Source organism: Erpetoichthys calabaricus, chromosome 11, assembly GCF_900747795.2.
Source record: "Erpetoichthys calabaricus chromosome 11, fErpCal1.3, whole genome shotgun sequence".
In the NCBI taxonomy this organism is placed as follows: domain Eukaryota; kingdom Metazoa; phylum Chordata; class Cladistia; order Polypteriformes; family Polypteridae; genus Erpetoichthys; species Erpetoichthys calabaricus.
In genome coordinates, this window is record NC_041404.2 from 158,805,902 (window position 1) to 158,833,266 (window position 27,365).

General features: G+C 38.8%; 1 protein-coding gene across 1 annotated transcript; it reads right to left on the reverse strand.

The window, feature by feature from the left end:
- Positions 1-1,619: 1,619 nt before the first annotated feature.
- LOC114661229 (mesothelin-like protein) lies at positions 1,620-24,500 on the reverse strand. The gene is made up of 11 exons (XM_028814441.2): positions 24,395-24,500; positions 20,982-21,066; positions 19,094-19,143; positions 14,237-14,321; positions 13,832-14,016; positions 12,912-13,067; positions 12,046-12,179; positions 9,879-10,012; positions 9,207-9,301; positions 6,149-6,347; positions 1,620-4,628 (listed from the first exon to the last, which is right to left on the reverse strand). The coding sequence occupies exons 2-11, from the start codon at positions 21,037-21,039 to the stop codon at positions 4,540-4,542; spliced, it is 1,185 nt and encodes a 394-aa protein (XP_028670274.1). The 5' UTR covers positions 21,040-21,066; positions 24,395-24,500; the 3' UTR covers positions 1,620-4,539.
- Positions 24,501-27,365: the final 2,865 nt, after the last annotated feature.

A 27,365-nucleotide genomic window follows, 5' to 3' on the forward strand; every position in this document is an offset into this window, starting at 1 on the left:
TGAACTTGAACTATCGAGTTTCTCCACCACTCTGTTATTCAATCAACTTCCTTTTGTTGTTTATATCACTGCTTAAACCAACAAATAGTACATTCTTCCTTGTCTCCACTTTGTTTTCGTTGAAATTCTTCTGTTTCCCCCGTGCTTTTGCCATTGTCTTTTCACAGAACGTGGGGCTATTTATATTGATTTGCATATTCAAAGAGGTGTAATTCTGGGAAGAGTTGGGGAGTGGCGGCAGGTGCGTGCACATGCGTTACTTTTCATGCTGACCGAGATTTATGGAGCGGAAGAACGTTGAAGTTGGTGTACGCACAGATTTATGCATCTGGATGTTTTTATGTGTACACACATTTCCACTTTTGTTCGTACGCCATGTTTTAGTGTGAATTCTACGCACAGCGTTATGCATGAGGTCCCTGGTGAGCCGCAGTGGCTGCAGGTTTTTATTCTAACCATCTTCATAATTAGTGAGCCATTTTTGCTTCTGATTAACTTGTTTTACCTTAGTTTTAATTGACGTGACTCAGGCCCCTTAGTTGTTTCTCTTTCCTTAATAAGCAGCCAAACGATAATGAGACACAAAACAAGCTGCCACATGATGAGCTCACCTGAAAATAAAGAAAGGTGAAGGTCCCGGTCATGTTGGTCTACTCAGGTCACCAAAACCTCTTGACAGTGGTCTTAGAAAAAATAGAAAATCAACAGTCTGCTGTGGCAGAATGAGAGCAGCAACAAGTCATGATATTCAATAACAGCTTCAATTAACAGCAAGAATCGGCTTCTCATTAACAAACTGGTTGGAGTGAAATTGGCTGGAGTTTGACATTCCAGTTTAGCTGATCATTTGTTGGCTTATTTCACATCAGGTTTCTGTTTGGCTGCCATTTAATGAAGAAACGAATCAATTCAGAGGACTGACTCCTTAAAAACAGGGCTATTAAAATGAAGGGAAAAGGAGTTAATTAGCAGTGAAAACTGCTCGCTGATTAGGAAAAGGGTTAGAATGAAAACCTGCAGCCACTGCAGCCCACCAGACACCCCTGACCTAATCCTTAATTGGGACAAGATGGTGCCAAATGGCCTATAGTAGGGATTCCTATTTTCAGTCTTGGGGGACCCTGGTAACTTCAGGTTTTGTTCCCGCTAACTTCATGATTAGTGTATCTTCCTGGATTTTAATTGTACTCATCGATTTAATTCCCCACTACTCTGCCCTGGATAAGGAAGATAGATCTTTACCATGTTTGACAAGTTTGCTCCCTCGTTTGTCTCAAACTAGTGATATTAAATTGTTTGCTCACTTGTAAGAAATGTTTCTCATTGAGCAGATAAAGGACTAAGGTGTGGTAATAACTGCTCCCCTTTGCTGGCATCTCATTCTGTTTGCTCTTTGAAAATAATCAGAAGGATGATCAGAGCTTCAGGCACTACATGAATTTTAAGGTCCGTGGAGGAAGAACCTGCAAAAGATTTTTCAACCGTGGATTTGCCACAGTTGGCCAGGTGTGAGAACATGAAAACTAGAGTGTGACTTTATATCAGACGGAGTGGGAACCTGACCGACATTTTAAAATGCAGTGAAGATTGATTCATCTTATGTTTTTATTACAGTACTCTTTCACACTATGACAAAATATATTTATGTATATAAATTGCAATTTATTAACTTATACTTATACATATACTTAAATTAGAAGGGTATAACACATAAAAGAAAAGTATAACCTTAATAGCTAAATTAGAAGGCATTTTCCTGACATGAAAATGTAATCTCTTCATTTGGCTAGTGGAACATAAAGAAAAAAAAACATAGCATTGCAAAATAATACAATAAGAACTGTGATATTTATAGCCCCATTGCCTTTGTACATTTATTAAAAATCCATCATCCCGTATTCAAGGAGCAATAGCATTAACCATTTTTCTATTTCAGCCTTTCTTTTTTAACCTGAGCTATTGAGATTACATAATTTAGCCTGCTGCTTCTCAAGTTCAGTCCTGGAGGCTCCACGTTGCTGTAGGTGTTCATCTCGACCGATTTTTATCTTTTATTTGTACATATCCAGTAAGCAAGGGTATAAACTGCTTATGCAAAATTTTTATTAAATGAAGCAGGGCTTTGTGTTTAAAACGCAGCAGCTATTTTTCTTTCTTTTAACTAATTTGTTCTTCTTAGTTGTTTAGTTATCTAAATCAGTAGTCCTTAAACTTTTTTTTCTTCGCGACCCAGTTGAGCTGGTTGCACAGCGGACCATCGTTGTTCCCATTCCCACCGTCCGGGTGCAACCCACCGCAAGGCCTTCCCCTAACCGTTTGCGACCCTTTCTCATTCAGTACAATTGTAATTCATGATTCAGCACGACCCAATTTCATACAAGTCACAGTTTAAAAAACACCTATGCCATTTCTTATTATTAACGTGAGTGGTGACACTAAAACTGCTGTCCATGAGCAGTTGGGCGTTTCACTGATGCGCATGCGCTTTTCGTCACAATTTGTCGGATACAGTTGATCGCAAATTCCACAGGACAAGTGAATTGAAAGGAAAACGAGTTCATGAGTTAAATGTGTTTTTGCCATATTTTTAGATGATTATTTATTTTTTATCAATATACATCTAACACTAATGAACCTTTCTGATTGCAAAATAAGAAAACAAATATAAAGAACCAAAAATTAAAATGAGATCAAATGAAGGTAGAAACAATTCAGTGACTGGAAAACCTGCAGCCACAGGGGACCCCGGCTCTAAACTTGAGGACCTTTGATGCAGAGGCTGTACTTGTAGTCTGTGATGGTATGAAAAGAAAAAAAAAAAAAATCATATCCTAATAAAAATGCATGCTGGACTTTTCTAAAGCCTGGAAAAATCCACCTTTCAAAGTAATTGTGTTAATTAAATATTTTTAAACATAGCACTATTAAGGGTTTCTGAGGTTTCCACCTGCCCTGTGCCTTATACTGCTAGGAAAGTCGATGGCCCCTGAACTACACCAAGTGTGATGGACACAATATAAATGCATTTTTCCAATCCCACTTACTCCAAGTTGGGGCCAGCTGAGCCTGTCCTGGCAGCACAGAACACAAGGCAGGAATCGGCCCTAGACAAAGTGCCAAGCCATCGCAGGACCCTGTGACATTTGCACACCCATTTGGCCAGTTGGAAGTCTCCAGATAATCCCAACTAGTGCATCTTTGGGCATAGATGCTTGATCAGTACAGTCCTGCATGTGAAGTTTACGCTACAATGTTTCTATGAATTTGCCTAACAGGTATGTTTTACTGAATGCCAGTTTCTGCTACTTGTACAAGCTATACATATTAGTTACAAAACTGTGCCCAATATCTCAAAAATCATTGTTTTTATATTTTATTTTAAAATCCTCTTTCTTTTAGTAATACTGCCTGTTCAGTTCATGGGGTGACACCCCACAAACCTTTGGCTCTTAGCCACTAAATGTTTTCTGAAGTTGAAACAGCGATAGATTGCCTTATCACAAGCATTATTGAACAGGAAGTTTTACTTGTAGTTAAGTGCTCCACGTATGTTGTTAAATGCAATGTAGTTTCTATTTTAATGTAAAAATGTATCTGGGTAGCATTTTGGAAAGAAATTTTAATGTGGTAGGCAGCGTGACTCAGTGACCAAGGCATCAGACTTTAAAGCACAAGGTTGGTAGTCAAGTCCTCTTCTCCAATTCCCTGTGTAAATCTTAAACAATATGTGAGTGGCTGCACAAGAGCTTTGTGCTTGACATGGTGGTCATTAGAGAAAGGTCCACGGTGAAGTAAATGTCACTTGTCTGCTGTCAGTGTGACGTAGTGGCTAAGGCCCTGAACCCTTCCTGCTTCAATCAACTTCAGACTCATTGTGTGACCCTGAGCAAGTCCCTTAACCTGTCTGTGCTCCATAAATGCCTAAAGGAAAAATGTCTATATAATTGTACTTTAAGGTAAATTTTAAATTTAACATAGTAGGAAGTCATTAACAATACATAATAAAAATATTCATTACAGGATTCATTGGCATTGCAAATACAAATATAACATAAAATATTATAAGGGAAGGGAAAGCTGAGCAAGATGTCCCTGACCCCGTTCATTTCATGGTATGGCAGTAATCTCCCTGTAAATCTTATATCCAATATATAATAAATATGTAGGAAATATCTCATAATACAGTGATGTGATGTTTCTCTTTAAAATTAAGAGCGAGAAAGCAACAGAGCGTGCCATGCTGCTCAAACTTTAGAACATGAAGCACTTGTGAGCAAGTCCTAATAACAGCTTGAGTTCAGCTATATTAACATTTTCTAACATTATTACATTATAAAGATTACAATCAAAGTTAAATTGCACAATGAAAGCTGGAATAAAAAAATGTGTTTATCAAGAAAAAGAAAAAAAAAAAAAACACTCCAAAAGGCGCCTGCTTGTGTGCCTCAAGTTCCTTTCTTAAAGAGAACAGAATATGCCAGCAGCCCTCTATATTCTTAGTCCATTTAGCAGCATTTCAGCCACTTTGAAGTGCCTCCATCACATAAACGTCTGCCATGAGGCCATCAGCAAAGCAGTCAGAATTGTGGCCAACACCTCTGGCAAGTTCACGCTGCCTCTTCCAGTAACTGAAAGACACCGGAAAAAGGAAAACATTTCATTAGGGTCTCGTTTCACCACAAGTTGTTTAAATGTCATTTAACACCACAAAGAGTACATCATGCACTTTAAATGAAATCTGCTCTACACATTTCAAACGGAAAAACATAAAAAGCTCTCAACAGTGCAAGTCGGTCCAGGTTTGGTATAATAACAGAAGGAAACTGGACTATCTTTGACATTTTCAGATCCTTGCTGAAAAGAGGGATCTTTATGCAAAGACATGCATAAATACAGAAGCAATACGTAAAGGTAAATAGACCAGAAACATCCTAGAACCTTCCAACATGAATCTACAAGATTTGTTTATTTTAGGCTTTATTGTATCACAATCAATAAATTAGATACTACATCATATTCAGAACAAATGAGACCCCCCCCCCCACCACCACCACTTGTGCCCATCCAGAGAGTAAAGAAAGAGGACGTAACTTGAAGTTATCACCCACAGAGGCTGACAATACAAAAGGTGGGCAACAATTCAGTGTGCTCAGTTAAATCGAGGACAAACATCAATAGTTACACGTATCAGATATGCCTGTACAGATCATAAGTAATGGAAATAAGGTTTGGAGTAATATAATGTAATATAGTGTTTGGTGTAATGTAATATAATATAATAATAGTGTAGTATAACATAATAATAATTGACTGTACTAGTGAGCGGCACGGTGGTGCAGTAGGTAGCGCTGCTGCCTTGCAGTTAGAAGACCCGGGTTCACTTCCCGGGTCCTCCCTGCGTGGAGTTTGCATGTTCTCCCCGTGTCTGCGTGGGTTTCCTCCGGGTACTCCGGTTTCCACCCACAGTCCAAAGACATGCAGGTTAGGTGCGTTGGCGATTCTAAATTGTCCTGTGTGTGTGCGTGCGTGCCCTGCGGTGGGCTGGTGCCCTGCCCAGAGTTTGTTACCTGCCTTGCGCCCTATGTTGGCTGGGATTGGCTCCAGCAGACCCCCGTGACCCTGTAGTTAGGATATAGCAGGTTTGATAATGGATGGATGGATGGACTGTACTGGTCAAAATTATAACCGATATTATTTGGTCGTTTCAGCTGTGCGATGGGCTGGTATGTCGTAGATATCAACGTCAGTTTATCTTCACCATTTGTACAATGGATTTAAATCAGTGCTAACAAAACACTGGTTGTGCAAAAAAATAAAATAAAATAAACAAATTTATGTCATTATGACTGTATTTCAGTTCTTTTTTATAAATGCGTATTTAACAGTAATAAAAATAACACAATCTTCACCCATGGCAAATTTAAGCCCACCCTAATAAATCCTGGAGCCACTACTGGTGCACCTTATTGTTTGCTGGCTGCGGCGCTTTTGGGACAGATACTGGTTTGATGTGACTGTTAATTGGAATACGTAGGCTCAGTAATTGGATGAACAGCTGTATTAAACACAGACGAGACACAATGCCCCATTTATACAAAAAAGAGACAACAGAAATTTCAAAAGAAAAATAGTAAATTGTGAAACCAACCTGGTATATATATGGAGAAGTTGAATACCCATGGAGGATTGTTGTATACCAAGCCCCCAGTTAGGTTGAGGTTCAGGAACGCCAGGGCCGACTGTGGCTGGTTATCAATCCACTGTTGTACTATTGGGTTACTCTCATACTGAGGCAGTGTTACTATTTTATCACCAAGAATTCTCTTGACATCTAAGGCACTGAGTTGCTGTAAAAGAAATTAAAACAAAGTATTAATATTTGGATATTAATGCAAGGCTTGTGTGGCAGTGTGGCCCTTAGTGACTGGACTACAAGTCACAAGATGGTTGGCTAAAATCCAAACACTGACACACAGTGTGACCTTGCATAAAACACATAAGCTGTCTGTACTCCTACTGTAGAAACACGGGTGCAACTGCACTGCACACTTTGGGTTGTATTATCAGAATCAGATATACACTTATAGGAAATTAAATCATAAATGTTTATTTTTCTCTATTCTTAAATGCATTCAATTTTGGTTATTTTTTTAAATTCACTTTTTCTGTGGAGTTTAATTTGTTAATTGTATCTGAATACCAACAATTAATGGTGAGCAAGGATGACAAAAGCACAGATGACTCTGAAAGGAGCAGATACTTCAGCGTTACCCACTTGTGTGCTTATTAGTAAATCTTTGTCATTTGGCAGCTCCTGTTTAGGGGTCGCCACAACAGATCATCCATCTTCATCTCTCCCTGTCTTTTACATCACTTTCTGTCACACCAACTGCCTTCATGTCTTCCCTCACCGCATCTATTCAAAGTTGCAGCTCTGAACTCCACACTCTTTGCCTTCCTCCTCTCTCATTGTCTTTCAACCTGTTTCCCCCCCCTCTTGTTCTCCTTCACCTTCTTTGCCCAGCAGTAGCATAGTTTCCGATACCTGGCTCAGTATCGGTGGCAGTTGTTGGTAATCTTGGCCTCATCTGATCTGGTATGGACATTCTGTTTCTCATCCACATATTTGACTTGGCACAGATTTTATGCCAGATGCCCTTCCTGGTGCAACCCTCCCCAATTTACTCAGGCTTGGGACTGGCACTAAGACCACACTGGCCTGTGTGACCCTAGTAACAATAATAATAATAATAATAAGTTGCATTTATTGAGCACCTTTCACAAACCCAATGTCGCTTTACATACAGAGTAAAAAAAAAGGTGCTTATTAGTAACTAAATGTCTCAAATATATTAAAAAAAATGTTAAAAGGAAAAAGAATGGATTCCTAGCAGTCTAACACATATACATTCTTGCTGCATACATTAAAACATAGCAAAACCAGTTTGCAATTTCTGGATGGATGGATGCAAAAAGTACTAAAATCTGGAAAATAAACAGCTTGCCTAATTAAGGTTGAAGTCCAATTAAGAGAAGAAGTGGGTGGAGACAAAGACCTGCAGCCACAGGGGACCACCAGGACTGATCATGAGAACATCTGGTGTAGTGCATAAGAAATCAACGGGGAAATGTTATGTTTGCCAGTTCAGTTCCTACTTCCAACACGCAGTGTGACCCTGAGCACGTCACCTAAGATGACTGTGTTCCAACTGTCACAAACACATGTAAGCAGATGTACTACAGTTTGTGCCTCGGGCTATTTTTGCTGAGGAAAAGGTGGCTGACTGTTTATAAACAAAGGTAATCAGGTTTAAGACATAGCAGCTTCAGTAGATATGTATATATAATTATATGGTAAATGCTACCAGGAAGGACTAGTGACTCTGAGAACTTAAGGAAAGTTAAGAAGGCTCAGAAAGTGCATGGATGTATTTATTTTAGCTCCACTTCTCCGGATGAGGGCCACAGTGGTCAGATGCTGAGCAGAACTGACTAGACCACTCTAAGCTCCTAGAGAAGTTAAGAGATATAATCCCTTAATTGTGTCCTTGCATCTTCTGCCTGTAGACAGTGGCCCCCACCCCTTTTTTTTTAAATAGCGCTGTATGTGCCTTGTCTATGACCACTAGGTGTCACTATGACATAAATGTCAACTAACATTGCCCAATTATATGAATCTGGTATATCTGTGGCTTGGAGCCTCCATGTGGAGCTCCAAGTAGGTGGAGTTAACTGACATGACAGTACTTGGCATTATTTGCATCAGATAGCCCTCCTACAACCCTAAATTTAACTGTAGTGTAAATGGGAGATGCTGTGGGGTAGACTCTATAGCCACCTACTGGAGTCAACTCCACCTACTTGGAGCTGCAAGGTGGAGGCTCCGGTCTGCAAACACATCTAACTTGATGAACATCCAATGGCAGTGCTGCACAACCATACTTCATTACAGGTCTATGCCAGCTGTTCTAGACTAGCAATTTTAAGATGGAAGTTAATTTTAGGGGTTAGTATGGTTTAGCGTGCTCTATAAACAGTTAAGATAAGAGGTTACTTAACGTTAGGACTTTGGTAGTGTTGTTAAAGTTAGGGTTTGGTGTGATGTGTGCAAACGTATAAACTTCTAATCACCGAACCATTGGTCAAGGTGATGGTGACATCACTGCAGTCCTGAAACATCTGGTCTACAACCTGTGGTGACATAAGGTGCTGTGGGTCTGCAGGTGGATGCATCACCCATTGAAGACTGCTGCACATCCATACAGGTGTTTATTGGTGGGTACAAACATCATTCCTCAGGTCATAGTGAAACATGTATGGAAGCTACATGTAAACTAGCATGGTCTAATTGCACCACCAGTCTAATTGCACCACCATATAACAAAAAATGGCACCATGGCTCAAGTTCATGGAATGGATTGGCCTGCAGCCTCACACTTCCAGGAGCTTTGGTTCAAAGTTAACTATCAGCATTGCTCTTCCTGTGAGCGTGCAGGAATTATGCTGGTACTTTTGGTTTTCTCTCATATCTCAAAAGCATGGATATTAAAACTGATGGGGAACTCTAACCTGGGCCTTTGTGAGTGCGTGAAGGCATTGGCATAACAGAACATGTATGGAGTGGATGGATGAAAGGTTTAGTGTTGTTCTGCTTTATTTGTCTGTATAATATAGAATTGAAAAGCAAAATCAAAAAAATCTTTTACCAGTAACACATTGGGGTCTAAGGTTAAGAGTGTTGGCATGTCCAGAGTAAAATTATCATTAATGAGTCCTTTTATATCTTCCAGGGGAGCACCACCTGTGCCAAAGAAAAAACATAATGGGTCCATGAAACAGTGTATGTTCTTTATCAGTCAAAGACACTTGCAGAACATTCTAGAATCCCCACTCCTAATCAGTTATTTCTTAAACAAGGGAAAGGACTCTCCCAGAAGTGGGCTACTCCGTGCAGGCCAGGCAAACTGCTGTAGGATTTCATCTCAAAATAAGCAGCTCCTTTCTGGCTATCATTATTTATTTACTGTAGATATTTAGATGAATTGATAGGCCAGTAAAGGATCATGTTAAAGTGCAGCTCATTTTTTGCAGCACCTCATTCTGTAAAACATTCACTGCCTACAGTTTAATAGCATTTTAAGCAAAAAAACAGCACATCCCAATGTTAGCAGGAAACGTCTAATAAGGCTAGTAGAGAATAATGTCATTTTCATCAAGTGAGAAGGCGAAGACATACAGTACAGTAGCTTTACCAAGTTTAGCTATGGGTAAACATAGCTTTTGTAAACAGTTACATACTTGACTTCCATTTATTAGTTATTTGAGCACATGAATTCAAGCTTGTCCATTCAAAAAAGTAAATGAAACACAAAGCTTACCCAGATAATTGGTCAAGTCAGAGTAGTACTGCTTGGTGTTATTCCGTTCACCCATGAATGCTAATTTGGCTTTAGCATACAACAGTTGTTTCTTGTCAAGAGAACATGTAGAAATGTTTATTGGCCCCAAATCCCTGTTAAAAAAGAAAACATTAATCGTTCAACCATCTATTTTCACTACCCATTTTGCCTAATCCAGGTTCATAAAATAAAGAGTTCAGCAGCATTGGGTGCCAGGTAGGAAAAAACTCTAGAAAGGGCACCCCTGACATTGATGATCCAATTCTAATTAGTATGATTTCCATTAAAATTGTTACAGCACTATATGCCTTAATATTTTTAATTCAAATAAAACATCACATGCACGCATAGATACATAGTTGTTATTGATGATTCCTCACAGCTCCAAAAGCCTGGGTTTGAATCCCAGCCCTGAAATTGTCTCTATGGAGTTTGCATGTCCTGAGTTTTTAGTTTAATATTCCAATTTTCTATTTTTCTTCCTACTTCTCTAAGCTGTGCAGTTTGGTCTAATTGGATGTGTTTGTGAGTATGGCCTGTGATGGTGCGGCTCCCAGCCCAGGGTTGATACCTGTCTACTTCCCAGTATACTAAAAACCTTGAAATTAATTAAATAAATTTAACAATAGATAAGTGGATAGAAACATGTGTGAATGCACTTCCATCTGTACATTTATCGTATCTAATCCTAATATACTTAATTAGTATGTGTGTACTTATATATCCACCATTTAATTTCTACATAATTCGGTTCTGGGTTGCCTAATTCCTTTGTGGCAGCACATAAGGCAAGGCAGGAACCAAAACTGGACGGGATAAAATTATAAAGCAAACTCACAAATTCACCAGATTTGTTATAACATAATGTGCACGTATGTGTTTGTGTAATATTTCTTGAGCTTCTGCAAACACCTAAATGTTCCCTTGGGACAAATAAAGATCTATCTGTCTATTATATAGTGCCTGTCTCTATCTGTTTTATAGGGGTCCTTCTCATACTGTATCTATCAATATACTAAAAAAGGCTAATTTTGAGTCATTAAATACCCTAAGAACTATTTTTGTGATGTGCAATGAAAATACACTTTTGCAGTCCACACAGAAAATTACCAAGTTCTATGTGAAACGTATATTTTAAGATTCCTCTTAGTGTAAACAAGTAAGCCCACGATTCGCTAGTGAATCGGAAATCCTAGCATGGCAATCAGTTTCTGTTCCGTCCGATATCTGGATGGATGACATATCATGGAGGGTGGGTGCGTCTGGGGAAATGTCATTTAATTCAATAAGCATATCTGTACTAAAGTGGTTTCGTTTTGTGGAGACGTGACTCTGCTGCCTTCGCTGACACCGACTGCGTGAACAGGTTTTGTTGTTTGGGTGCCACCTACTGACTCTGTTATTATCCATCTGGTCTCATTTCTGTGTTTTCTGTGGCTGTGTCGTTAGCTATGGGCGGGCTCGTTGCAGTGTGGCAGTGCGCTTCGATGCGCCCTGCGTCCATCCGGTTTACAACCTTCGGTTAGTAATATGGATATTATATCAATAAAATGGCAATGCAAAGTCTCTCAAGATTGATTCCAGATTCCAATAGAGGAATGGAGTGGAAAGGAAATATAATTTTTAATCTACTCAAATCCCTTAAGAAAAAAAATACATTCCTGGCAGCTCCATGAACCCCAAAACCAACTGCAGCTAATTGCACTGCCCAGCCAGCCCCTCACCTGGCACTGTGTGTGCCAGTAGTCAATATTTTGGTGGACTTGACATAGCATCTTATAGGTTGAGTTTTGTCAACATTACTTAATCATAACTTTTAACAATATTTTTTTCAATTATTAGAGGGCATGGCCAAGGCCACTGTGTCCTTTTTTTATAAATATCTACATATTACATTTAAATTAAATACAGTATATTTAAATAATACTTTGGGATAGCCTCCAGCAGACACCTGCAACCCAATTCAGTTGGTTAGAAAATGATTGACTGACTTTAACAAAATATTATGTTAACTGAAAAAGGAACTTATTAGTACAATATGTTCCAGTAAGTTGATATGCTTTTGTTTTTTGCTCATAGATTTTATTAATCTTTGACTTGCACTCCAATAGTTCAGTAGTTCACAGTAACTGACTCATTAACTTACCTCAGAATTTCTTCACTTATATTACTCAGCAGATTTATATTAAATGTGCAAATGCCGGGCCCTCCGATTGCTTGCAGCAAATTTAAATCAAGAGGATTGCCAGCACCTAAATAGCGTGCGATGAGTGCTGCTGTCTAGAAGTGAGGAGAGAAAAAAAGAAAATCAGTACGATTTTAGAAGTTACTTGAGTTATTTCACATTCTGTTGAACCTCATCTCACAATAGCATGGGAAATCATTTAGAACTGAAAAGGTCACTTTTGGGACTGAGTGACTGAAACATTTTGTTTATCCTACACTGCTGCCATCCTCTCTTCAGATGGTTTGCTTGCCTTCATAACCTCCAGCCTCCCAGTGACCATGCTCAGGATACAGCAGGTTTGGAAGATGTCTGGATGAATGAATGGATGGATGATGGTGGCCTACTTTTATTAGCTCAGTATTTCAGCGTTGTAAAGTCCCAGGCCACTCTTTTTTTCAGTGGCCACTATGCAGACCTCACTCATTTTTCTGAATTGTTAACATTTATGCAAAGTTGACCTTGCAGCTCCCATTCACTACACACTGCCTCACTCATAATAGGCCAGTTAAATTTTTTATGATGTGGAAGGAAGCAAAAGTTCACAGACATTGAGAGAACATGTAAACTCCACACAGGTAGGATTTGAACCCAGAGTCCTGGAGCTGTGAGGCAGCAGCAGTAGCCACTCTAGTGTGGCACTGTCCTGCCCTGAAAAAGCAAACATTGTATGTATGTCCATGTAAATGAATACATTTAATGAGCTAAATCCAGATCATTCTAGAAGACATTGTAGCTTTTAGAGGACTCTAGATACAGTATGCAGGAGCAGCCTGTTACATTATTACCTGGTTAGCAGTCCATGATCCATAGGATGTGTTCAATAAGGCTTCCAGTGTTGACAGTTTAGTAATGTTCCAGTTATTGATGTTTTTTACAGAGGCCACTGTTGCAATAGGTTGAAGTACCAGCACCTGATCTTCTGGAACTCCATATGGGTAGGCCTTAATAGACAATAAAAAATAACTTTGTCAGTGGGATAACAGATGCAGAAAACCATTAAACAAGTTGTTTTGGTGTAATGATTGAATCCATTTTTTACTCCACTAAATGAAACTGACCTTAAAAGGATTAAAAATAACAGCTATAGGCATAGAATAGAAAGGATGTCTAAACTACTGCATAAAGCTGAATGCGAGTTTGTCTGGTATACAAATTCACATTCGTCACCCAAATTTTGCACAGCTTCACCATCTGTACAAGTTATGTTTAATTCTGAATTTCTCCCTGTGAACCAAACCTATGCTTTATTAAGGAAGTGTCCCTAGAAGGCGTGTTTGAGACTTATCACAGGTATGCAAAGTTGGTCCCCATGGTGGGTTTTATCAGGAAAATTGTGTTTTGGTTTTGAAACAAAATTGTTTCCCCTGGGGAATTTATTTAGTGACCCCCACATGTGCTTTATTTCATCCCAGGCACTACTGGGTACACCAGTTAGTGCCCAATAAAACACCAATAACACTAAATTCTATCATAAATGCTGTCATGGAAGCTGTAGTGCTTAAGGGTACAGGGGTTGCAAAGGTAAAATTGTATTCTAAAATTGGCAGCCCTCACCCCCACTTTCCAGTGTACCATATTGAAAGTCATGAATAATTAACTAAAATGTTTATTGTTTAATTGAGAAATTTTCCACTTTTAAAACCAACTAATTCTTTCCAATATAAAATTACCTGCAAATTGTCTGGAAATATTTTGAATAACTTACCTCATCCAGTTTGTCCAGAATCATCTGCTGCAAATTTATCATATAAATTTTATAAACTAAAATTTGCAAGTTTTCCTTCACCGTCTGGTTGCTTAAACACGCGTCAAACTGAGAAGAGGTGTACGTGATTGGAAAAAGAGAACTGTTTATAACAGCTGCAGTAATGTAATTGTTATTCTCACAACCTAGAGAAAAAAGAAAATATAATAAAAAAATAAATTAATATGACCAGCCTTGAGTGTACCTCTTTAATTGAGACGACAAATTGTACTTCCCCACTCTTCTCAAAACTGAAATGTACAATGAGCACACTTCACTGCAAGTGACAAGTGCTGGAGAGTAGCCTCACATGGTCTATAACTTGCCATGTGATACAAGTATCAGCCATCAAGGGGCACTACTTACTGCTTGTGTCTCGCTTGACTCTGAAATGACTGCAGATTTCTCTGTTGTCTTGAAGGAGACATGCTATCTTTTCTTGTTCTTCCACCTGCATTTAAGTTAAACATTTCAGAACATTGCAATGTTAGAAAAATATGATGAGAACAGTCCTACTATCCATTGCACTACTTGGTAATTTATTCCATTTGTCTATAGTTACCTGTGCGAATAAAAACCTCTAATGTTTGTGCAAAATTTACCACAAAAAATTTCCAACCTGTGTCCCTTTGTTATTGTTAAACTCATTTTAAAGTAACAGTCTCAATCCACTGCACTGATTCCATTATTAATTTAAACACTTCAGTCATGTCACCTCTTAATCTCCTTTTGCTTAAAGTGAAAAGGCCCCGCTCTTTCAATCTTTCCTCATAATTCATCCCGTGTAGTCCTGGAATAACCCTAGTCGCTCTTCTCTGGACTTTTTCTAGTGCTGTCATGTCCTTTCTGAAGCCAGGAGACCAAAACTTCACACAGTACTCCAGATGAGGCCTCACCAGTGTGTTATAAAGCTTGAGTGTAACCTCCTTGGACTTGTGCTCCACACATCAGGGCGCTATATAACCTGACATTCTGTTAGCCTTCTTAATGGCCTTGAACACTGTCTGGAAGTTGATAGTTACAAGTCCACTATGACTCCTAAATTATTCTCATATGGTGTACTTTTTCAGACCTCCAAATGTGTATTCAAACCTAACATTTTTACTTCCTACGTGTAATACTTCACATTTACTTACATTAAATTTCATTTACCACAGATTTCCCCAAGCCTTTATACTCTCAGAGTCCCTCAGTGATGATTCAATGGATTCTACCTTACCTGCCAATCCACTTAGTTTCACTTTATCTGCAAACTTAACCGGTTTATTGTTTATTTTCCTATCCAAACAGCAAACAAATATGTGAATTATTCTCAGATTCCCTGTTTTATATGTTGTAAATGTATACTGAAGCCATGCATTGATAACATCAGGTTTCTGAAATATGATAAATGGTGAGATTTAAGAATACAAATGAGCTTCTTAACTAATTGAAGCCTTCTTTTGTGTAGTCACTATGCATGCCACTAGTAAATATGACCTTTCTAGCTATTGCTATCTTCCCTTCTAAAACCATCATCCTTGCCTTTCCCAGAACAACTGAGCACAAAACAGGAACCAGCCATAGATCTGATGCCAGTCTACTGCAAGGTGTGCTAACATGTCCATCAGCAATGGATCAATTCACAGATGGCAGACACCTTACTCCACGTGTTGTTAAAATGAACCAAGAAGAAAATGCATGTGGACTAGCTGGGCTAAGAATAGAATCTGCCAAAACTATCAATCTAAAAACAAATATAAAACAGGCTACTGACGATTTAATAAATCAATTAAGGACTAGAAGAGTCTGAGAAGCAAAAAAAAAAAAAATCTACAAATACATTTTTATTGTGTAGTGCAATTACAATACAACTTCTGTCTCCAAGATTTCCTTATAGTACAAGCACTTTATATAGCCATTCAATCATATCCTCTTTGTCTATCAGACACCACTAACAAGAGCTACTGTATATTAAGCAATTCAACCAAATGACTGTTTATGTAAAGTCTTTTTGTTAATCATTGCAAGAAGCTACACAAACCAGTTTAATTGTCCATCTACCCATTTTCTATGTTGTCAACTCCTTACGGGGTTAGCGATGAGTCCAAGGCAGTAACTAATCCTGGACGGAGCACCAGTCCATCACTGGGCACAGCAGCACCCACCCCTACACTCATGTACATTTCAATCTGCCAATTAATTTAAAATGTACATTTTGGAATGCAGAAATTTTACAGAGGCAGTACCTGGACTCCTGAGGAATGAGTTAGCAGGGAGACTCACCATGCAACCTTCAGTTTAATCGAGTCTTCTTATTTTATTTTAGCACCTTTCATGACAAGAATCCTTATGAAGAACCCACTTAAGTACGTATCAAAACTTCTTAAAGAGTGGATTGATAGAAGAGGCACAGAACACCATTTCCCTCATTTTTTTTTCATATAATACTTTCATGATAAGAGTGTCAGCCTTAGATCCTGGAGGGCCACAGTGGCTGCAGGTTTTCATTCTGCCATTTCTTTCATTAGTAATCAATTACAGCTGCTAATTTATCATAATTCATTTGCCTTAATTATGGATGACATGCTTAATTGTTCTTTGCCTGAACTGGCACCCAAGACATAAAGAGATACAAAGCAAGCCAACAGATGAACCACTAACTAAATGAAGCAATTCAGAGGACTGAATCTTAAAAAAATTAGTCAATTAAAATGAAGGGAAAAGGAGTTAATTAGCACCAAAAACTGATCACTAATTAAGAAAAGGGTTAAAATGAAAATCAGCAGCCACAGTAGCCCTCCAGAATCGGTGTTGGAGACCACTACTGTATAGCATCTTTCATGAGATGAACATCACAAATAGCTATGTTAACTAATCTAATTTGATTTCATATATATTTCATCCATCCATCCATTTTCCAACCTGCTTAATCCGAACACAGGGTCACGAGGGTCTGCTGGAGCCAATCCCAGCCAACACAGGGCACAAGGCAGAAACCAATCCCGGGCAGGGTGCCAACCCACCGCAGGACACACACAAACACACCCACACACCAAGCACACACTAGGGTCAATTTAGAATCGTCAATCCACCTAACCTGCATGTCTTTGGACTGTGGGAGGAAACCGGAGCGCCCGGAGGAAACCCACGCAGACACGGGGAGAACATGCAAACTCCACGCAGGGAGGACCCGGGAAGTGAACCCAGGTCTCCTAACTGCGAGGCAGCAGCGCTACCACCGTGCCGCCCACTCATATATATTTCATCAAGCAAAATCAAAAAGTATCTTCCAAAGTAAAATATATCATGAAAAGCTATGTTTAATTCTGTCATCATCCTTTTTCTGAAGTTATCACAATACAGAGTTACAGAATGCTGAAGTTTATCTTGGCATTATCAGATGAAAGGCAAGATCCAACCTATGGCCCTTCAACATCACTCAACTGAACACATACATTTTTGGAATGTGATGTGAAACTACACAACCAGGAAAAACACCAATAGGGACAAAAAGAGAACATACAAATGCCACATGGAGAGCAACCTTCTGGAAATTGTGACCAGCACAACAAGCTCATCCATCTTATTCAAACAGATTTTCCAAAATAACATCAAGCTGAGATAGGATAGTCCCTGAAGAATGCCTGTCTACCACACTGCTTGGTAATTTACTTCATGTATCAATGTTTTTTCCAAAATTTCCAAAATTTGTGTGATATTTCCCTTAACAAAGTTCCCAACTATGTCCCCATGTTCTTGTTGATGAATGTTTTTAAACTAACATATCGGATCCATTGTGCTAATTCCATTCATAATTTTAAATGCCTTAAATGTCACCTCCGTTTGCTTAAAGTGAAAAAGTTCAGCTCCTCTAATCTCGCCTCAGAGCTCATAATACTCAGTCCTGGAATCCTCTGGTATTTCTGTAGCACTGCTACATCTTTTTTTGACAACATGGAGACCGAAACTACACTCCACACTCCCAGATGAGGCCTCACCCATAGGTTATATAACTTAAGCACAACCTCCTTTGACTTGTACTCCACACAATCAAAATGCTAAATATCCTGACATCCTTTTAGCCTTCTTGATTGCTTCCGTACAATTTCTTGATGTAGATAGTGACCAGTCCATGATGACTCCTAGATTTTTGTCATAGAGTGTACTTTCAAGTTTTTAACTTCCCATTGTGTATTCAAACCTAAACCCAAAATATGTGGCAGCAAGGCTAAGGATTGCACCACCATGCTGCATAAACTCAACCAAGTCACATTTTTTGTAGTGGCTTTCATAAAATGAATACCAAAGAGCGACAGAAACTAGTCAAACATTCTTCTTCGTCTTCTTTAGGGGTCACCACAGTGGTTCATCTGTTTCTTCCTGTCCTCTACATCTTGCTCTGTCACACCCACCACCTGCATGTCCTCTTTAACCACATCCATGAACCTCCTTTCAGGCTTTCCTGTTTTCCTCTTGCTTGGCGTATACCCAGCATCTCTCTCCTCTGCTCATGTCCAGACCAATGCAATCACACTTCTCTGGTTTTGTCTCCCAACCGTCCAACCTGAACTGACCCTCTAATGTATTCGTTCCCAATCCTGTCCACCCTTGTCACACCCAATGCAAATCTTAATATCTGTAACTCTGCCACCTCCAACTCTGTCTCTTTTCATTTGGTCAGTGCCACCGTCTCCAACCCATATAACACTGCTGGTCTCACTACCTACCACCTTGCAGATCTTCCCTTTCACTCTTGCTGGTACCCGTCTGTCACAAATCACTCCTGACATACTTCTCCACCTGGCCTGCATTCTCCTCTTCACCTCTCTTTCACACTCCCCGTTCCTCTGTACTAATAATCTCAAGTATTTAAACTCATCCACCGTCACCAACTCTACTCTCTACATCCTCACCATTCCTCTGACCTTCTCATTAACCAACCAGCACCATATTACATCTTTACTTTAGCTTTTTTCAAGGTGCTCTTTAATAATCATTTTACTTAAAGCTAGCTTTTTTTTACATATATAGCACCTTTTATGTCAAGCACATCACATTTCAGTTACCTCTGCTTTGTAATAACTAAACTGCCTCATGCTAGCCCTCTTTAAAACTCATGTTTATGTAGATTGTGCCTTCTGCAGGCTAAACTTTACCAACCAGACAAGCACATTTGATTATTTATTAAGTAAAAAAAATATTAGTTTAGCAAAAACTAAGAAGAGACACAACTTTACTTACATTCAATGGTGCTATTCTGGCCTTGGCATATGATTGGTACATTAGGCTTCCTGTAACAAAAAATACAAACTATTAGATTCAAATACAAATCAAGACAGAATTTACTGGGAGGAGTGTGCCATTTTAATGATTATTATTATTATTTAACTAGTCATTTAGCCCGTTACAATAACGGGTGCTAGAACAGTAGTGCATAAACATTAGTAGGAACAGTCTATATTAAATGGCAATGGACTTTGACCTCATTCTTTTTGTTGGTCATATTTTTCTTTCTTTCAGCCTTTCTTTTGTTGATGTTCACTTGCTGAGCTGACCGTTCTTCGTGGGCTGCCGCCGTGTATTGTGTGTCTTTAATTTTCTGTGACACTAATACTGTCTTGTACGGCTCTATTCAATAAGGGCACGCACAAAAAGGCGAGATTCAAAAGGGCGTCCTCAATTGAGTGCAGCTAATAAAGGCATTCGTAGATAATTTAGTTCAAATGGCTCTGGAATATGTGAAGAGCAACAAAGGTGCAGATCTTTATTTACACGCGCCTTTATTAGCTGCGCCCAATTGAGGTTGCCCTTTTGAGGCTTGCCTTTTTGTGCGCGCCCTTATTGAAGGATACCGTCTTGTACGTCCGCTGGCTTGTACGTCCGTAATATACCTTTAATTTTCTCTGGTGGTAATACAGGCGTGCGCGTCGGTAATATGCCTTTAATCTCCTCTGACAGTAATACTGGCTTGTATGTGGCTGTAATATGCGTCACTGTATTGTGTACCTTTAATTTCCTCTCGCAGTAATACTGGTTTGTATTTCCGTAAAACGCCTCTAACTTTCTCTGACAGTAATATCGCGCATCGCACCGTGCCCCGCGCATGCGCACTTTATATATATAGATGATTTTGCTGATGCCTCTATCCAAAGCAACTTAAAACATCTGGGATACAATTGGTTACAATTATTTTGTTTTTCCAGTTGGACCACAGGCAGGTAGACAGAAACATGAAGTCCAAATGGGAACATTTATATCTGTTTTGAAAACCAGCTCTATGCCATTTTGGGCTTTTAGCAACGGGTGGCAAAAACTCATCTTGAACACTCAAGCCACCACTTTTCCAGTGCCAAATAACCTGACAGTATACCTTTGAAGTGATCTATTGAAATACGGGGAAACACCTGGAATCATTCCTGGCATACAAGTGGCATGAGTTGGCACCATAACCTGCTTTGCCAATGGGCGCTTTCTGAAGGAACCTTTTTACTCCTAGATGTCCCCTACTTCCTTTTTATCATTTTTTTCTCTATTTGCAACTTGAGTGGAAAAAAAGCCAATTGTGTAAAGATTCTACAGAGTAAAGCTTTGCCGGATTCTGTCACATTTTATTTTTAGTAAGACCAGAAGCCTAAGGCTAATGCTCAATTGGCAAAGTAGGGCAATCTGTGAGCTGCCTAAGAGCAATCAAATACAGAGACCAAAAAAGGTACATAGATAAATAAATAGGTTCTTGGCCTTGAGATGAGCGTAGACGTGCAGATCACATTATCATGAATGATAAAATCAGCGTGAGATCTCATATGAAATGAAAATCAAGTGGACAGATCAAACCATCTGGGATGACTGCAGTTACAAGGGGTTCAGAGATCTGGCCTATTCATAAACACAGATTGCCAAGGTACCCTGGAGAGAGAGAGAGAGAGAGAGAGAGAGAGATAGAGAGATAGATAGATAGATAGATATGAAAGACACTATATAATAGATAGATAGATCTTTAATCTATCTATCTATTGATCTACCATAAACCACCAAAGAACAGATAAAATTTAATATATTCGTATGAGTCTTTGCAGCAAAGCAAATCCATACTGAAAATCAATCTTGTTCAATTTAAAAACACGCTTACCCAGAAGGAAGGTGAGAACCGTTGTGGTAGTTGCCTGTTTTAAACAGTGTCTCTTCATCTTGTTCCAAGAAAAAAGTGTCTCGTCCTGAAAGCAAAATATAATACAAGTTAGACTCATTCATCTGATTACTCTCCAAACTTGCTACAGTATTTCCATTTTTTTCTCTCTTCCACACAACTCTGTTGTACAAGAAATGTTTTGTCTTGGGAAAATAAAAATGGTAGGACTAAGCAAGCTGTGTCTTCTGCAGCCTGTAATCCACATGAGTAGCACCAGCACTTTATATCACAGCTTTAACTTCACTTGTCAACCAAAATTTAGTCACAGAACATCCTATGGCTGTTTTGAAAGTACTTTTTCATGACGATTTCAGAAATGTACTCAGAATTTTTCTTCCACCCATACTTTTTGCATTACATCTTTTTTATGCTGTACTGTATACAGTATAAACCCTTATTAAGGTGTACAAGGTTTTCAAAGTTAAAGTCAGGATTAAAATTTTTCCATTGCTGTTTGTGGACATTTTCCAGACTTCTCTCCTGGAAATCCCAGAGTGGTCAATGACAAGCATGGCAAATACTTCCTTTCTAAAATGGTAAAGAGGTACCAAGGCAGTTGAGTCCTAGTATGCTATCCAAACCATTAAAAGGGATATTCTTGGGGGCAAATACAACAGAAAATCGTACACTTCTATTAATTTGGGGAGATGTTCCCAGCATGTTTATAGTGTGTACTTTGTAACGTTTAATTGTGTGAAAGTTACAATCCTTGTGTGATAGAGAATGTCTGATTAGATTTGAATTCAGCATGCAAAATACTGTAAGGTTCACCTATATAGATTTTCATGTGACCAAAACAAAGCTCATTTTGCTACCCAGTGTCACCCAGTCCTTTGCCTTCTTTAAAAGCATATTTTTGAAGGTATGTAGGATCCATCAATCCAGCATCAGCCCAGCTGTGGATCACAGAAGAGCTGGAACTTATGCAGGCAGCATTGGGGTGCAAGGCAGGAAGCAGCCCAGGATCAGACACCAGTCCATCACAGCACCAATTTAAGGTCACTTAACACAAATGCTTTTTGGGATGCAAATGAAAGAAGAGCCCACATAGACAGAGGAGGAATACACAGTATACGTGACCAAGGCATGATTTGAACCCAGTACTCTGGAGCTGTGAAGAAGCAGCTATAATCACTCTGCTATCGAACCAATCAGGAATGTGGAAACTTCAGCCTTCATAATGACTTCCATTCCTGGATGTTTATCAAAAATGTGCAGTTGCCACTTTCCTTGTGTTTCCACAGGTGCCCAGATTTGCCAACAGTCTTGAAAAAAAACTGAGGAATCCTTCATCTAGTTGCAGGTTTTCCTATAGTTCTTGATGGCAGCATTCCCTGCCACTCTCTTGTAACTGGTTGATTACCATGGAAACTTTGAAATGGGTTAAGAAGAACTTCTGCGGAGACAAGGCAAATACCCCCACATATCTGGGAACATATTAGAGTACTCCATCCATTCATTTCCTGAATCTGTTTTATAGAATCCTGCCCAGAAGCGATGGACACAGGGTGGGGAACAACTTTAGAATTAATGCACGACAGTACTTGCCAATGAAGTTGACCATGTGGTTGGGCCCATGTAAAGACCAATGAAACTTCATCTGACTAAAATCAGGGTCAGCTGGTATTGAAACAACAATGCCCTCTTTCTGGACTGCCTTGAACCCCCTGTGGTCAAATGTAAAACCCCTGCCTGCCAGGCAGTATTTCAATCGATTATTGTTTACAGAGTGTGCTGTGTAAAGAAAGTGAAAATGAGATGCCCCCTTTCTATCTTGAATTGGGTGGACTGCATAGCCGTGCTGGTGCCACACCTCACGATCGCATTACAAGTGACAGGTCAGAAAACAAAACTGCTGTCACTGTTAAACCAGTTCCCCTCCTAATTAAATGTGTCAGAACTTGTACGGAGGTTTCACTCCCTATTCAAGCATATCGTACAGGCGCACATTGCAAACTTGTTAACTAGTAAAACAATGGAAATCCTTTTAAATAAGTTAAGCCTTCTGCGGAAGTGCTGAGCTTAACTGTCACCGCCACCACCCGCTCTCCACGGTAATGATTTTATTGAAGCCATTCCACATTATTCATGTAATAAAGCAACATTATAGAATTAACAGTTTCATAGGATCGACGGTTAGGCCATTCGTCATGTTTCGTAGCCTTATTAGAACTCTTTTAAAACCTATCGGTTCGATCGCAGTATTCAGTATCAGAATGTTTCAGAGCAAGTACAGGAACATAGCCGTCTGGCTCCTTTGCTTTCATTAAATTGATATATTGAGGCTATATAGCGTCCAGCATTCCGTCTGTCTTCTAATCCGCTTATGCAGTTCATGGACGCAGGAAGCCGAAATCAGCCCTGGACTGGACGCCAGTTCAAGGCAGCGTAGCCACCCATTAACATTCTCGCAAGCACACGGTCACTCAATCGGGGTCCATCTGCAGATACCAAATAACATCACAAGCAAAGAACTTGGGTGAAAACCCCAAGAGACACGAGAAGAACGTGCAAACTCCGTAAGTGGTCATTTCAAATCTTAAACCAGGGAGACAACTGCGTGTCACAACCTGTCCGGCGTAGTTCGCTTCACACGCGTTGTTCTTGCGTACACTCTTAACTGCATTCGTCTACCTCGAATTAAAACGCGCATATTCCTTAGTTTTTATTATGGGTACTGATGTAGCGCCTTCCCTAACAGCGTGTTGTGTTAACGATGAGTTGCATCAACACAAGTACCTTATTGGAACAATACGAGCCTCCGACCGGATTGCGTGATTGCTAGTGTGGAACCTTTCATAATCTAGATACTACATTAAAAAAACTGTAGAATTATCCTTATAAATACGAATAATTTAAAACATAAATAATAATTGTTTTTTATCTTTGCACGGTGTGGCTCACCCCAACGCGCTACTGATAAACTATGGTGCATTTTTCTATATTTTAATAGTGTGAAGAGTGTGAAGACTGAAGTGGAAACGCATTTAGTGAACACTACACTCCTCATAACCACAATGTCACTCTACCCACCACGCGTATTAAAGTCGATACACTGTCTATCACGGTGTGAATTATTAACAGCGACAAATAAGTAAATAAGAAACACACCAGCGCACAGATTACTTCTTTACTATATTATCTTTTATGTCTGCCCAGAATGTTCCACTGGCTATCCAGCGTCCAAAATAAAACACAAATGACCAGTCAAGTTTTGCAAAGCTTTTGAACCCATCGACGTTAAAGTAAACGCAGCAGAAGAGTTACAATATCATCCGCAGTATTCGTCTTATAGCTGCACATTATCAGTAAATCAAACAGATAAATCCAAAAGGAGTAAAATGAAAACGCACCTGTTCGTGGCTGCCACTTGCTCTGGGACGCTGCTAATAGATTTAGCGCCTAGAGAGCAGGTGTAGGGCTCCTGGGTGCGGGTGGGCGCGTCTCAGCGTGTCAAGAGGTTCGGCTTGTGCACTGCGCCAGAAGAGCGTCACGGACCGCACCTCAGCTCGGCGTGACGTCCATGGGATGTGCGCAGGTAGCTGGACGCTTTGCTGGTTTCTAATTTTGACCAAAATTACTCTCTGGCCCCATCGAAGCATATAATGAAAACTTCTCACGTAAATGCCAACAGCTCATCCAATCTGTGCCCCTGTCAAGGCAAAGTAAATTTAAGAAAGCCTTTACTGTACTAAAGAAAAAAAGTGAATTATTTGGTTATCTGTATCTGGTAGCACATGAAAGTAATGGTCCCTGTACAATCACTACAGAGTGGAGTGGACTAATTCTGCCCTGGCAGTTTTCTCAGGATACTCACAATGTGTTAGTGAGCCCTGTAAAGGACTGGCATCCTGGCTAGGAATCGTTCCTGCCTTGCACCGTTTGTTGCTGGGACATCCCTCACAAACTTATATTGGATTAAGATGGTTCAGAAAATGAATGCACGCCTGTGTGTTTATGTTACTGTATAATAGTTATATAGTGCCTTTCATATCTATCTATCTATCTATCTATCTATCTATCTATCTATCTATCTATCTATCTATCATATAGTGTCTCTTCTATCTATCTATCTATCTATCTATCTATCTATCTATCTATCTATCTATCTATCATATAGTGTCTCTTCTATCTATCTATCTATCTATCTATCTATCTATCTATCTATCTATCTATCTATCTATCTATCTATCTATCTATCTATCTATCTATCTATCTATCTATCTATCATATAGTGTCTCTTCTATCTATCTATCTATCTATCTATCTATCTATCTATCTATCTATCTATCTATCTATCTATCTATCTATCTATCTATCTATCTATCTATCTATCTATCTATCTATCTATCATATAGTGTCTCTCTATCTATCTATCTATCTATCTATCTATCTATCTATCTATCTATCTATCTATCTATCATATAGTGTCTCTCTATCTATCTATCTATCTATCTATCTATCTATCTATCTATCTATCTATCTATCTATCTATCTATCTATCTATCTATCTATCTAACTGCCAGCGTATATTCATCTTAAATATGTGTCTATATCTGTCACATACACAAAGCACAAAATGTGCTTTTGAATGAATTTTAAATTCCATTAAAAGAAGTTCCCAAGAAATGACCATATTTCCATGTTACTGTATAATATAAATTTGCTTATTCTATTTAGTAGTTAATTATAAATATGCTACGAGATTTTTCTGGTAAGGGAGTGAGACATTTTAGGATTGTTCAGCTCACTGATCATGGTGATGTGTTGCATGTTGTTTGGACAGAATTTTGCTTTACTCTGTACATGTGACATTACTGACCCTAAAAGCCTTCATGTTTATAGAGAATAATTTATATTACTATCGGCTTTGTTTGTTCCTTACTCTGATATAAAGTTGTTTAGTTAGTTTTTTTTTTTGTACATGAACATAAATATTGGTTCACATATAGAAGTGCAGTCCAAGCAAGTTCCTTTCTACTGACAAAATAAGACAAAAATATGTAAATATTGCAGAAAAAATTCAGTTTTAAAATGGGTTGATACAATGCTAGTAACATTAAATATTTACATTAATGATGTTAAAATATATTATTTTATAACTGTATACAGGTCACAAAAATATAAATAAGTATAAACAACCCTACATTTACTAATAGAGAAGAACAGTCACAAGAGAGAAACAGAATTAATAATGCAAAACAGAGTGAAATTTGAAAAAATCACAATTCAACAGAAATAATAATTGTTTCAAAAGAAACCTGTTGTATTAGTTAGCACGTTCCACTTGTTTATTTTGTTGTTTTTTGTCATTGGCAGTATGACAGTAGTTAGGATGGATTTTAAGTTTGTACCCCCTTGACATACAGTATATTTTATGACCGTTCCAACAGATTGATCATAGCTGTAATTATAATTCATGTGCTTTCTCAAACCTCCCTCCTGAAATTAATTCCTGTCTACCCCTCAGGTGGTATGGTGGTCTGCGCTGCCTGCTCAGTCATGGCCTGTGTAGAGTTTTCATGTTCTGCTTGTTTCTGCACAAATTTAGGTTTTCTTTGGGTACTCCAGCTTCTCTCGCATATCCCAAATGCTTCTATGGCTCCTGGCTTGTACACAAATTTGCCAGGATGGGTTCTGGACCGAATACACTCAGTTGAAATAGTTATAATGGATGGATAGTTTTCAAAATATATGTGATCTAATCTGGAAGTTCTGAAGGCATCTTTCTCTGAGCTATGTGAAATGTCAGGCCTGAAATGATCAACCATCCTTGTTGGACTGAGATGCATTAAAAACAATTACCTGTCTTTTCATGGGCAGAGTCATCTTTTTTCGCTTTGTTTGCTGCTCTATTAACATTCTTTAGAAGGTTGCATTCCATTCAGGTCATTCTGAATTCAGTTTAACTAAATGCACAACTAATAAACGCAGGCTTTTAGGGGTGGAGCTCTTTAAACAATCAAAACCTTTTCATGCAGCCATCTGCATTTATGTTTATGGCAACTGGATGGTGCAAAAATAAATAACATTTAATTGCAAGTAAAACAAATAATCTTTCCTAAATGATCACAGATATGAATTGTAGAAAAACTGTTTAAAGTATCGGGGTTACAAAGGTTCTCACAGATTTGGTTTGTGTGACAGGCTGGTGTGCTTCACATGCAAAGAAAATTGCATTTAATTGCTTTGCTTTTATAAAGAAGCTAATAATTATATAATGAATCATGCTAGGCTTACACATTGAGTTAGCAACATTTATTGCAGCAAATGTGCATATAATTGTAACAACACATGTAGCAATAATATTTTTTGTGCAGATGT